We start from the raw sequence: 14,695 nt of genomic DNA on the forward strand, positions 1-14,695 counted from the left end.
CAGGAGCCAAGGAGCTCCTCCTTCACCTGTGTGCTCCCTGTTCACTGCTCTTCCTCAGGCACCAAAGGCATGATAATGTGTGCCCAGCTCCAGAGAAAGCTCAGGAACAAGGACAGAATCCCAGGAACATCACTCAGCCTGACAGCTGGGACACTTCCCTCAGGCAGCGAATTGTGAGTGACAAGAGACTGCAGAGGCCTGGAAATCAAATTTCTTATATTCAAACAAGTGCTACAACCACCAGCATCCCAATTTTTAGCTTTTATTTACTTGTGGGCTTTGAAACCCCTCCAGCAAGGATGGTACTGCACTAAAATACATCACAGTGCTGTGGCTGGGAATGAAGCTCAGGAGCAGCTCAGGGCCTCCCATCTCCTTCACCTCCTGCTCCTCAACATCCATGCTGGAAACCACTGTTCCAGGCAGTCACAAAAAACGTGGCACAGCCAACACCACATGGTTTAGACTCAAAGTTGCTGCTGTGGTGAACATAAAGAGGAATGAAGAGAAGCTGAGGGCACTTGGTGTGTTCAGCTGGAGCAGAGGAGACTGAGGGGAGAGCTCAGTGCAGTTCCAACTGCCTGGGCAGGGGCAGAGGAGGGGCAGGGACTGAGCTCTGCTCTGGGGGGACCAGGGACAGCAGCCAGGGAATGGCTGGAGCTGTGTCAGGGCAGGCTCAGGTTGGATCTCAGGCAAAGGTTCTTCCCCCAGAGGCTGGTTGGGCACTGCCCAGGCTCCCCAGGGCAGTGGGCACAGCCCCAAGGCTGCCAGAGCTCCAGGAGGGTTTGGACAATGCTCTGGGGCACAGGGGGTGACTCTTGGGGCTGGGCCTGTGCAGGGCCAGGAGTTGGATTCGATGACCCTTGTGGGTCCCTTCCAACTCAGCACATCCTGTGACTCTGTGGAATCACACCCAGCACAATATTCCAGGAGATATCGAGGAGCTGCTTTGCCTGGGCTGATCCCTGGGCTGTTCCCACGTACCTGGCCGACACAGGTCCCCGTGCTGCTCCTTCTCACTGGCGTACACCTCCATGCACCAGGCGTGGTAGGCGAAGGAGAACAGGTCCTCGATCTTGGCGGGCGGGCGGATGGCATTGTTGAGCCGCTTCAGCCAGTCCTGGCACTGCTCAAAGGTGGAGAACTGACACCTGTGCCACAAACAAACAGCCCCTGGTGAATGTGCAGGGACAGATGGCAGGCTGGGAATGACAGGCTGAGCATGGAAACCTCTGTGAAAGCGGGGAGTGAGAATAAATATCTTAGGGACAACTTAGTTCTGCTTCCGTGTACATTCCAATGGACAGTAAAAGGAAACCTGTGGATATTAGAGCAGAAACACACTTAGGGAGTCAGGATTAACCATGAGCAGCAACGTCCTGTGGCTGTGAGTAACCAGGGCTGTGCCCTGCCAGGAACAAGGGAGATGTTTGTGCACGTGTTAACTACGAAACCAAGGAGCAGATCACTGAGGTCAGAGACAGGAACGTGTTCCAGAGACTTCTGACTGCAGGAGTCAGGTGGAAACTCAGAAAACTACCACATACACTCTAATCTATATATTGTAACCATAATCACAGTCCTGTAAACAAGAACAGGCTGGGAGAGCTGGGGGGGTTCACCTGGACAAGAGAAGGCTCCAGGGAGAGCTGAGAGCTCCTTCCAGGGCCTAAAGGGGCTCCAGGAGAGCTGGAGAGGGACTGGGGACAAGGGATGGAGGGACAGGACACAGGGAATGGCTTCCCACTGCCAGAGGGCAGGGAGAGATGGGAGATTGGGAAGGAATTGTTGGCTGTGAGGGTGGGGAGGCCCTGGCCCAGGTTGCCCAGAGAAGCTGTGGCTGCCCCTGGATCCCTGGAAGTGTCCAAGGCCAGGTTGGACGGGGCTTGGAGCAACCTGGGCTAGTGGAAGGTGCCCTGCCCATGGCAGGGGGTGGACTGGATGGGCTTTAAGGTCCCTTCCAAAGCCTTCTCCTTCTGGCCTTGGTGGGAAGCACAAACCACGTGTTTCAAACTGAGCTTTGCCCAACATTACAGACTAACAACAACTGGTGAGAACGTTCCCTGCACAGGAGAAACTAATCTTCAAAGCAGTGCAGTAAAATTGCATTAGCTTGTCTTTTCAAAGGGGATTCCTGGACCCTTTTACTGTAGAGGGTGGGAATAAACCAGTGTTTTATTTTGCTCTGACAGATTTCCTCCCCCTTTCACAGTTATTGAACATTCCCTGAGTATTTCCAGGCTCAGTCTGAATCCTGCAGTGCTCCTGGGTAAGGATGGCACCTGCACTCCCTGGGGGCACATTTTTTCCCCCACCTGCAGAGAGCTCAGGGCCAGGCAGGGGAAGGGAAAGACAGGTCCAGCATCTCTGCAGAGCTGTGAGGAACTCTGCCTGAGGTGTTTATTTATTTCCCATCACTGAGTATAAAGCAAGCCCAGACTCCTTGCTTGCACTGGATCATTCTCTATTAAATATCCATACTCAGACAAGATACATCTCACCCTAAATTCTCTAAATTCCTTTGAAGTTAGTGGTGCAAATAATTGGTACTATCTTCACTTGAATTCTAGCACTCAAAATACAAACTTTGCTCATGAAAAAGAACATGAAAATGTTCGAAATCTGCTGTTTCAGCCCCACACTTCACCATCTGCCAACAGTCCCACCAAGTCCTCAGTCTTGGAGATGCAATTTTGAAGGGAAATTCGTAAGGAAGGGCATAAATACAAATAATTTGTAGTCATTCTACTATTGAAGAGAAAAAAACAAATTAATGTAGAGAGGAAGGGTGACTTTCTTAAATGTCAAGGGCTACAAGGGAAGAGGAAGTTAAATATTGGATTCAAATTAAACTAAATATTACTTCTAAAGTAAAATCAGTCCTGGTGAGAAAAAGAGCATTTCAGGAAGCAGCTGACCTGTTAAAGATTCTGAGTGCTCAGAGATGACTGGGGCTCATTTCATTATACAAAAGGTACTGCCTGCAAACATTTAATCAAAAAGAAGTGTTCCTTTCTCCTTAATTAAAGTTCATAGATCAAAATTAATTTCTGCAGCAGAAAAGTAAAAAATAAAATAGAATAGCTGTAGTTGAGGCTTGGTGGCTCAGAGAGTCCTGGCTTGGGCTCTGGAGGCTGCTGAAGGACAGAGCAGGGACTGCTCCTCTCCATGACCCGCCTGCTCTGCTGGGTGCACACCTGGATTCCCTCATTCCCTCACTTTCTTTTACCTTATTCCCCCCTTTTTTTCCCAGTAGGTTGCTATGCCTTTGGGACAGTGACTGTACCCTCACAGGTGCTGAAAATGCAGGGTGGCTGAAGGTGCAGAGCTCCCCAAGCCCACAGTTTAACCCTCCACACCCCGATTAAACACTTCCCCAAGGGTTGTGTGTGTCGGTGCCTTTATCCACTTCTCTGTCTGTTGATATGCAGATATTGATATATCTGTGATTTATTGAAGCAATATACTGCAACAGATTGTAATGCCAGGAAAACACAGTGAGACTAAAACTGATTTCAGAGCAAAACCTGGGCTCAGCCCAAGGTTTGCTGCTGTCCTGCACCTCAGCACACACAGCCCATCCTGCTCCCACTCTCGTCACAAAAATGCCCAAATGCCATAAAAATCAGACTTTAAAAGAAAATCTTTTGAGGGAAATCAAGTCCTGTAAGTAAGAAAAAGCCTTTCCTTCGCACATCCCAGCTGCCCAGAGCACGTGGAAAGCCAAGCCTGCTCATACCTTATCACCTTGCAGTCCTTGCAGGTCAAATGAAGCTGAAATATATCCCGGCACTCCACGCTTTCGATGAGCTGCAGTGGAACCTGCAATTAAAAACAGTCATTATTTCATTTCAGCAGTCATTTCTGTGCATATCTCATGAGGATTTATTGTAGGACCATATGGTAAGAGGGAGGAAAACAAAGAAATTCAAACTACTTCAGCAGCTCTGAAGTTTGGTAACATGTATTCATGTGTCAGCTCCACAGCCCAAAACCTTAAGGGATCCCATGGAAACAGCTGAGAATCCTTCAGGAAAGGCAGCACATAGCCAAGCTCCTCTCTCATGGAAGTATTTTTCTCTCTTATAGATCCAAATTTAGGAATCCTAATATAATTTTAACTGTTGGTGTCCAAAGGGGGCTGCTAAGCAAGATCTGAGACTGCTGCAGTCTGGATGCTTTTCTATGGAAATATCCTGTACTTCCTCTTCAGGGAAAAACCACTTGGCCTGTTCAGATCAACACTGTGATTGAAGCAGCCCTCTTTAGAGTAGTAATGCTGAATCTTTCATATTTGAGTGCAGTTATATGCTTTTATTTTTATGGCATGTGTAACCAGCAGAAGCTTGATCAGGAGAACATGAAAGCAGCTGAAATTACCTTTAAAGACAGGAAGAAACCACAAGATGAAAATGAATTAGTTTTCAGTAATAGTTTTGCACCTTTACCTGAGAGGGGCAAATGTACATTATTGTCTTAAACAAATAAAATTAATAAATGTCTAAATTTAGCCAATACCTACAATAAACACAAAGTACAAAACTGTTTGAATTGTTTATTGTATTGAACATTGTACAAGGCAACAAACCCTCTGCCATGGGGATCCTTCAGTAACATTCCAATACTGTCTTTTGCCATCAGAGGACTGTGAGGAGGCAGTTTAAGGTCTGGCTTGGGGTACAAGATGTGGCTGTCAGAGCCTGCCCTGCCAGGGCCTTCCCAGACGGTTGGGCAAGTCCTTGAAGGTCACCTCCACTCAAGGATCTGGGATAAGGAATCCAGACAGGCACCACAAAGCTTAAAAAGGACTGGACTCAAGGAAATGGAACTAAAAACAGTAGACAAGGGGAAGAGATATCCCAGAAATAAAAACCAGAGGAAAACTTGCTCCGAGCAGGAAGATGCCTGGAGCAAACTCCTGTGCCCAGGAGAGGGAGGAGAACTCTGCTGTCTCTGGGAAGGCACCACGCAGAGCCCAGAGTCCTCCTCTGAGTGCAAACCCCAAATCACTGCCAGAGCTCACAGCCCCAGACTACAACAGGCAGGGATTGCTTAAAGCTCAGCTCAGAGCAGAACCCAGAGGCAGCACTGGGCTGTCCAGAGCTGGAGAGGGACCAGCCTGCTGGGCCAGGGGGTTATCCTGCTCCTGTGGTTGTAGCTGGATGTTAAATGACAGACAATCCAGGCACAAGGAGACTGGGCAAGAAGGTGCCTGACCCAACGGCCCAGTAGTTTGGATATTCAAATAATGTTGACTTTTGGTCTGTTTTCAGTATTATCTCTGGTTGAGGCCCGTGACAGTCTAACACAACTGACAGAAGTGGTGACTGGAATCTCCCCTGGGAGACAGGCCCCTCTTTGCCAGCCCTGAGCTCAACCTGAGTGCAGGTGACTCTGCCAAGGCAGCAGGAGACTGAAGTGCACCACAGACCACAGGTGTCCTTTCCATAGGCTAATCCTTGTATTTCACCTGCTCATTGCTTCCACCCCTTCTCCTGCTTGCTTCTAGTCTGCAAGGCAGGCAAATTGTGACAGTGTTGTCTGATAAATGGACTGGAATGGATCCTGACTGGAGAATCTTCCAGTCTTTCTTCCTGACTGGACAGCCTCATATGCACCTAACAATAATTCTCAGGAAGGATTTCTCCATGGAAAGGGTGGTCAGGCCTCGGAAGGGGCTGCTCAGGGAGGTGGTGGAGTCCCCACCCCTGGAGGTGTCCAAGGAAGGACTGAAGGTGGCACTCAGTGCCCTGGGCTGGGGGACAGGGTGGGGATGGGGCACAGGGTGGACCTGACAATCTTGGAGGTCTTTTCCAAACTAAATGATTCCATTACTCTCTAATAAGTTATTTAAATCTACCACTGAGTTAAATGGCACCGACATGGAAAGTAAGGTACCTCTCCCCAACTAAGGTCAGACTCCAGACTTGCTTTTTTACTCCAATGTTGCTTTGTCTTTTAATATCTTTTTTCCCCACGCCCTCTTCTATTGCCTTTTTTCCCCCATGTCCATCTTCATTCAAGCAGTTCTCCACCTTGCTCCCTCCTCCTGGCTCCTCTTCCTCTGTCTGCACTGGAATGACATACTAATTCTTCTCCTCCTGCATTGTTTTAATTTCCTTCTTTCCAAGTCCCTCTTTGTTCCCTCCCTCTCCCTGTGCTCCCCAACCATCCGTTCTCCCCTGACAACCCATGGCAGCCATTTCCTCACAATCTGCACGTTCTTCTCCAGGACAACCTTCCTATTAATCTTTTTAATTTTCTTTCCCAGTCATAAAAACCTGTCCTCCGCTCCTCTTGTGTTTTCAATCTCCTTCCTGGCCATTATTCTTCCCCCAGGAAAGCTCTGTAGAATTATCTGCTGCCGCTCCCTCCCTGCCCTGATAACCTTCCCTGCCCATCTTTCAGGCTGATGCCAGTCAGACACCCAGAGCCTGTTCTTGGGAGAGACATCAATTCCATCTGCAGGCACTTCCCTCTGATAATGGCACTGAAACCAAGCAGGGAGAAGCAATCATTTCTGTTTATAAGAATAAACATGCATTGTTATCTGAGCCCAATTACATCCCATTACAGGGACTGCTGGAGCATCCTGCTCTTGCTGTATCTCTCTCCTGACTGTCTCTTCTCCAAAATTATCTCATTTTAAATAACAGCAACATTCTACAACTCAAACTTTTTATTTTTGAGGGTGTTTTTTTAATGATTTTGATGACTGGAACTGTCTGTTATCTTACACCAGTACAAGACATACCTAGAGAATGTAGTTCTCTGTATTTAGAGAAAGCACAAGTTACATTTTCACTGCTGAAACAACCAGCCCATGGCTCAGTCCATGCCCACAGTTCCCAGTGGGATGCAGTGGACCACTGCCAGGCTGCAGTAGGCACAAGTAACTCTGCTGCAGACCTTCCCTGGGCACCATTTGGCCCCAGTCCCTCCAGGACATCCTGTGGCACCCAGGCCATGGGCTGTAATTCCTTGTATTTCCTTGTTTTCCCAGCTCAGAGCTGGAATAATGTCAAGGTGATGTTCCAGGCTGGTGCCTTTAACAAGCACTTGGGCAAGGCTGGGTTCCTGAAGCGTGGGATGATGTGACACAGGGAGGCACCGAGGGCTCCGAGGTGGAGGGAGCTCATTCCCACCCGGGGCCACAGAACCTACAAGGAGCATCTGAAGCAAATTTTGCTTTTCATTACAACTGATGACACTTGGGTTTTGTCTTGAAGGCCATCACTGAGCCCTCTCTGCTCTCACAATCATCGTGCTCTGAGTGTGAACAACTTGAGCGGCAGGACAAGACAAGGGCTGAGCTCCTCTCCAGCAGGGATGGACAGAAGGAATATCCCAATCCAACCATTTTCCAGTAAAGGCCAAGCAAGGGAAAACTCACACTAAAACTCACCTCATCACCAAGACTGAAAATCTCTCCCATCATGACTTTTTTTTTCTGCAGTGTGTCCAAAATGCACCACTGGAAAGAGGCCCCATGCAATCCATGCTTTCCTGAACTGCACTGAAATGTTAATTCTCCCATCAATGCCATCAGCTTACAGGGAGAAAACACAGAAACACTCCCAGCTGCAAAGTTGGACATTTTCTTAAGGAATCAATAGGGATGGGCCTGGGAACCAAACCTCCCATGTGCCCCAGAGATCCCTGTTGAGTCTGCACTTCAATCCCCTGGATAAATGTAAGTCAACACTTCTGAATGTCATAATCCCCCTGATTTATTCATGGTCTGCAGGATGTTTTGTTTTTGCATTTGAAACACCGTGTTCCCATTAGCACTGTGATCTAGGAAATGATCCATGGGAGTGATTCCCACACACAGCCATTCCTGCACTGCTGAATGGGACCAGCAGCAACTTTTGAAGGGTGTTTCTTTCCCAGCAGGTGCAGGAGCTGATGGGGAGCTCTGGGAGGAACACTGGGGTGGCACAGGCACCATTTCTGTGAGTTGTAACCAAAAAAGAGCACAGAGAGGTAAAACCAAGGGCCAGGAATCCATTTGTAACTGGATTCCTGTCCCTTCATGCAGTGCCTTTAGTAGGTGGTACCATGGGAATATCCCACCTCCTTCCAGAGGAGATTCCAGCCCAGAACTGCCTCACATCCACACCCAGGGAATCGATTTGTTTCACATGTTCTGTTACACAGACATTTGCTGGGAATCCTCTTTCTGACACAGCAATACTTGTGTTCACTGAGGTGACAAGTCTTCAGTGTGGCTGCCCTCAGGACAGGGATTCTTATGAAAATCATTCCAAGTAATAAAAAACCCCCAATTCCTAACATTAGGAAACATTTATGCATTTTTAAAAATATCTTCTGACGGGTGTTTTCTGAACAGCTCTAGTGATGGAAAACCAGCAGGAAAGAATCAAATGAACTCAATGAAAAATTACTCAGTGAAGATTTAATTTAGAAAATCAGCATCTGATCAATAATTTTGATCAATAATAACCAAAGGGATTATTGCCCCCAAATTTAACAATTTAAATATGGTCCTTAACTACTGCAGGAATGTTTTATCCTTAAAGATACTCCAAGCCCTCTCTGCCCTGGATTCCAGTTGAGTTCACAGCACATTATTAGTGATGGTCATATATGGCTACAAAGAGTGATTTATATTCTGCTCTACCTCATACACTAATTGATTATTTCTGGTTAATGATGCTGATGATAATGAGGTATCACACAGAGTGAGAGGGCAGAACACTGGATATGAAAGTCAGGGAAGCAAAACTGACGTGGTAAAACTGACAAACTTTTAAGGAATCTTTCCTGAACACAAACAAAGAACATGGTTTGATAAAGCATCAATTCCTGCTACTGCCCAAAAATACTGAATTGAAAATTCCTAAAAATTAATGACCCCAATTATCCTGAGGACAGCTGTGACAGGAAGTGCAGTCCATGCACTAGTGGCTTCCCTAATAAAGCAAATCCATCATTCCCTGGCATTCCCGAGGACAAACTCCTGATTTCCAAGGTCACTCCTGTTTCCCACATCTCAGCTCCTTGTTGTCCAACATTCTATCCAATCCTTCCCTTTGGCAATTCCAGTTGCCAATTCCATACAATGAGACTCTGACTCACAAAATCCAGCAGGAAGGAACACACTACAGATTTACATAACAGATTCCAACCCTGGAATTGAATTTGTATCCCAGAGCAGCAGAGGAATCCTATAAAGCCCCTGCCTCCCCTGGCTGGACCCCCCAGGTATCCCACACCCCACGGAGCCCCCACCACCACCCCAGGGGCACCTACAGCTTCAGAGTTAAGTCTCAAGCCCCAGTTCAGGTTTAACTACAGAGTAAGAGAAGAGAAAAGTCAAGTGATGCTGCCCCTAAACATGCACACATTGTACCACCTGCTCTGGATGGTCAGCAGTGGGAAACAACAGCCCTCACATTTCCAGTTACATTTTTGCCCTCGTTTTTTTGCCATCATTTTGAGCAACTGCCACAGTCAGAAATAATACCCTACTTTGCTGAAAACCCCCAGCTCATGAATGCTGCACACACAAGTTCATCAGGAGCAGATGTGCTTGTTCAGCCTGAAACATTGACAGTTCATGAACTACAATGCAGTGACTTGTGAGAACCATGACCCAGCCACACTTCAAAGCCTGCAGGTAACACAGCTACATGACTAAACACTGAAGACTGAGTTTCAGTTCGTAACCAACATTTTACAGAGTTAATAATTCGGTTCTGGCACAAAACCAAACAAAAACTTGAAATTTAAGATTGACATGGCATCAAAAATTAAATCAGGTGCTGATTAAAATCCTCCCTGTGAGGGTGGGGAGGCCCTGGCCCAGGTTGCCCAGAGAAGCTGTGGCTGCCCCTGGATCCCTGGAAGTGTCCAAGGCCAGGTTGGACGGGGCTTGGAGCAACCTGGGCTGGTGGGAGGTGTCCCTGCCCATGGCAGGGGTGGCACTGGATGAACTTTGAGGTCCCTTCCAACCCAAAGCACTCCATGACTCTGTGGTGTCTCACATCACTGGGTCATGTGTGTCTCAGTCATGTATGTGTTGGACACCTGTCAACTCCTATATTTTGCTTCCCTTGCTTCTCCCAGCTCTGGAATAACACACAGTTTGGGGGCTGACACTTAACTCACCCCTGCAGAGTTCAGGGTCTGTGACTGACACTGGCAGTTGGGAATTAGCCAGGGTCAGGAATTGGGTTGGAATAAGGAGACTGGTAAAAATAAGAAAACTGGTAAAAATAAGGAGACTTGGGTTGGAATAAGGAGACTTTTCTCATCAGGAGAAAAAAAAAATGCTTTGAGTCTTTGGATTTTATTTTACTGGTTTTATTATAAATTCCCACAAAAATAAATCCATGCCATGTATAATGTCCTGTCAAACTCTACATAATCCACAACTGGTGTTACAACTGGGCTGTGCCAGCATCACCCCCTGCACAGGAGCATCCAACACCCAGTTAATTTGTGTCTGTGGCCACGAGGAGGTGGATAAGCAACAATTTTAAAGAATGGACACTTGGCAAAAAGCTCTTTAAAGCAGTGCAGCTGAAGGTGAGGTCCAGCTCCAGATCTCTTCTGTCAGTGACTGTACTCACACCACCCACTGTCTGGCACATCACTGCAGCAGCTGGACCCACATCACTGCAGCAGCTGGACCCTTTTAAGCTCCAAGCAAGGCATAATCAAGCTTTGATGCTCCAAAAGCCCTTTGGAAGAGGTTTTATTTCTCCCATTCAGAGCCTGGGGAGAAGCCATGGCTGAGAGAGCTGTAAAGTGAACATCAACTTGAGTGATGTGACATTTCCTCAGGAAACTCGATTTTCAGAGGTGCTGAGTCACCTTTTGTTGCCTTAATAACTATTTGCTCTCCCTGAGAAATGGGATTTGATTTTGGTGTATCTGTGTACACCAAAATCTACGTATCTGTTCTCCCTGAGAAATGGGATTTGAACACTATAAAGAGATTTTTTTCCTTACCACCACCCTTAAAAGGCAGGATCACCGAGCTCTCATCCTAAACTCTGGTTTGGTGATGGAGATGAGCCCAGAGGGTGAGCAGCACTTACATTCACAACAGACTCCTTGAACTTGATGTGCAGCCTGTAGTTGGACAGTGCAATGATGGCATCCTCTGCTCTCCCCACGTACTCCGTGCTCTCCCCGTGGAGTTCGATGAACGGCACCTGCACAAGGAGAAACCTTTCAGCAACACCCTCAGATCACCCTGGAACCCTGCTGAGGCCAGCTCAGAGGTTAATTGTAGCTTTTTCTTAAGTGGTCCCTCATTTTCGGTTCCTTTTCCTGAGTGGGAAGTGCTTGCTCAGGGAAAGCAATGAATTTTTATGACAAATATGCTCCTATTTTGGCAAGCAGGCTGGCCAAGCCCTTGAATTATGCTCTCACACTCCTTACTTAATGGAGAGTGGCATTTCCATAATGTCATTAAATCCATCCTAAAGTAGGCAAAACATCCAAGATGAATAATCTCCTCTGCTATTTCCCCAATATTCACCACTCAGGTAACCAGCCAAGACTGGATCCCCCAATGCATCACAGCTCAAGTCAGCTGGACAAATCCTACCTTCTGCTTCATATTTCTCACTGCAAATATGAAAATGCCCAATATGCTGCTGCTTTATGAAGTTAGAAAACCTGCAGTGACATCACACTGCACATTTAACTACAAATGTGACTTAAGCCCAGTTTAGCTGAGCTGAGTGAAAAGTGTAAATGCTCAACTTCAAAATAATCTGGTTTTACACCAACTTAGCTTAGATCAAGTAGAAATATTTTATATTACAATGAAAGAAACCACATCTTCAGCTGATATAAGAGACAGGCTGGGAGAGCTGGAGGGGTTCACCTCGAGAAGAGAAGGCTCCAGGGAGAGCTGAGAGCCCCTTGCAGGGCCTGAAGGGGCTCCAGGAGAGCTGGAGAGGGACTGGGGACAAGGGATGGAGGGACAGGACACAGGGAATGGCTTCCCACTGCCAGAGGGCAGGGAGAGATGGGAGATTGGGAAGGAATTGTTGGCTGTGAGGGTGGGGAGGCCCTGGCCCAGGTTGCCCAGAGAAGCTGTGGCTGCCCCTGGATCCCTGGAAGTGTCCAAGGCCAGGTTGGATGGGGCTTGGAGCAACCTGGGCTGGTGGGAGGTGTCCCTGCCCATGGCAGGGGTGGCACTGGAATATGCTTTAAGCACCTTTCCAACTCAAACAATTCCAGGATTCTGTGGCAAATGATTTGAACTAAACTGATTTCAAAAGGAACTTTGGAAAATCAACAAATCAAAAAATATCCATTTTTTGTGCAACATAAGGCTTCTGGCTTCCCAGTAACCACGTGCAGTGGCAGTGTTTAATTAGCTTAGTGTTGGGTTTTTTTAAGAAACACAGAGTTCTAAACTCTGGAATAAAACCTGGCACTTGACATTAGTACAAATAACCATATTTTTCTGACACTCTGAGGAACCTCTTGTACTGTAATGCTGAGTTCTCTGTTCTACCAACAGTACTGGAGGATTTAAGGAGAAAATGAGCTTCTGCTACTCCTGTGCTAATTGTGAATTCAAATGCTGCAGGAGAGGCCTGACAAGGCACAGGTCAGCTGGAGATCTTGTGATCCTGCCTGGCCAGGAGCAGGGTGGTGATTACCTGAAGGTTCTCATCCTCTCGGATCAGCTGCTTCCTGGGAAAAATCTGATTAGCCTGGATGCATTCAAGGCTGTGCTGAGTCTCTTCATCCTGAGGAACAAAGTGTTAGTTACCCTCATGTCACTCACAGGAGCTGTAAACAACCACGGAAAAAGCTCACAGGGGATGAAGAGTTCAGGGAATTCAGGGATCAGCAACTTTAGGAAGTGCTGGACATTCACAGACAGGCACTCAGACAACTGAACCTGATATTGGGAACAGGTTTCCTTCTGCAGCCTGATTAATACAGTCATTAAAAATCCAGAAAGATTTATAGCAGCATTAGGAAAAAAACATTAGCCCAGACTAGCACTGTGCTTAAAACTCAACAACCACCCATGTAAACGTTAATTCCCTAAAGTTTTTCAGATTTTAAACTCTTCTGCTCTGAGAGAGACCCTACAAACCCCTCTTGCTTACCATGACAGGCCCTGGATGGGAGGAGAAATCCTCGTCTTTACTCCCAGTACTTCGAGGCTCTTGTCTTACTAAAATCTAGAAAACCAGAAGAGCATAACGATGAAGTTACAGTCATTTTCTTTCGGCAAATAAATACAAATTAACTTTTAAAGACTGAGAATGTAGGTGTTAGAAAACTGGGAGCAAACAGTAATTATGAAAAGATGAAACCCATACAAGCTCACTCTCCCAAGAGCCAAAATTGTTTCAAATTGTGCCTGGCTCCTTCTGTTCCTCCTGAAAAATCACCCTTGGAGGTGCTGCTGGGAGAACACCTGTCTGCAGGCAGCAATTAGACCAGGGTTTACAGGATGTAAATTAAATCACATTCATTTTTCTAGGTCCCCTGGAATTTTCTCCCAAGTCATTTGCAGATGGTGAATCACAAATATGTGGGTTATAAATCCAAAGGGATTGTTGGGATCACTTTGTCTGCTCTGGTGTGAAACACGGGATGTTGGATCCTCCTGGGACAATCTTGGTTCAACTGTGGCCAGTGAACTGGAATTCCTACTCATATCAAAATGCTCATTGTACAGTTATGGTTCATTTTTAGTATCCATGGATGCATCAGAACACCCATTTCCCTGCACTGCCCTTTCCAGAGCCCCAGAGCACTGAGCACCAGGGACCTGCTCCCTCCCCACCCAACAATTCCCAATCCTTGATCAGCTGCAGTGTCTGGAATTACTGACAGGGGCCTTTGTGCAAATCACCCAATTGGGAACTTAATGACTGAACACAGGAGTTACAATTTGATTTGGAGATTGATCTCACACTCAGCTTTCTAAATCCAGTAGGTTCTTCCCTTTTCTTACTAAACCAGGATTCATCCAGGTATTTTATGGGACTTGCAGAGAGTGGCACATTAAAGATACAAATGATAAACTCGAGTCCAGTCAGTTCTCAGTTCATATGCCACGAATAAATATATTTCAGATTATCAGAGAAAACCATTTCAATGCCCTTCAATCCATGAGCTCAGCACAGCAGCACTGCAGGGAGCCCTAAACACATCCTGCACATTGTATGGAATATTGACAGAGGGGAAAGGAGCAGCAGATGCACACAAAGGATGGGCACAGATGTGTGTTTGTATATATAAATAAAAGGAGGAAATTATGAGCAGAATCGAGTTGAAACTGCCATTAATTCACTAAAAATTAATGTAAGAAGTGGATATAAAATCGTAACTTCAAACAATTAAGAAAAATAAAAGCTAGGAGAGTTGATAGAAGACTGGATCTATTAACTATGGAAATTGATAAGGAAAAATAACACAAAACAGCCCAGAAACTTCCATGTCTGTAGCAATGGAGAGGAGGAACATTCTTTTAAGTTATCAGAAACTAAGGAAATGTAGAAATGTTGTCTACCAACAGCACAGTAAGGCAGTAACATTGCTAATATTGGTTTAAGGCAGGGCTACTTAACATTTCAGTCTCAAAAAGGCAGGATTATTTAACATTTTTGTTCAAAAGAAGCAGGGAAGAAGGATGGATCATGTGTGATAACCCATGCTGTGACTGATGAGAACATCCAAG

At 46.4% G+C, this 14,695-nt stretch overlaps 1 protein-coding gene across 10 annotated transcripts in view; it reads right to left on the bottom strand.

Annotated features, from left to right (window-relative positions):
• Window positions 1–14,695, bottom strand: part of MTMR3 (myotubularin related protein 3) — a 79,827-nt gene that overhangs the window by 28,657 nt on the left and 36,475 nt on the right. For all 10 annotated transcript variants that reach the window (XM_064674589.1, XM_064674591.1, XM_064674590.1 and 7 more), the window contains 5 exons: window positions 13,113–13,187; window positions 12,654–12,743; window positions 11,070–11,186; window positions 3,740–3,822; window positions 985–1,151 (listed from right to left, as the gene is read on the bottom strand). In XM_064674589.1, coding sequence (XP_064530659.1) covers window positions 985–1,151; window positions 3,740–3,822; window positions 11,070–11,186; window positions 12,654–12,743; window positions 13,113–13,187 — 532 coding nt within the window. The remainder of the gene's footprint in view (window positions 1–984; window positions 1,152–3,739; window positions 3,823–11,069; window positions 11,187–12,653; window positions 12,744–13,112; window positions 13,188–14,695) is intronic.

This window comes from Pseudopipra pipra, chromosome 18 (genome assembly GCF_036250125.1).
Source record: "Pseudopipra pipra isolate bDixPip1 chromosome 18, bDixPip1.hap1, whole genome shotgun sequence".
NCBI lineage: Eukaryota > Metazoa > Chordata > Aves > Passeriformes > Pipridae > Pseudopipra > Pseudopipra pipra.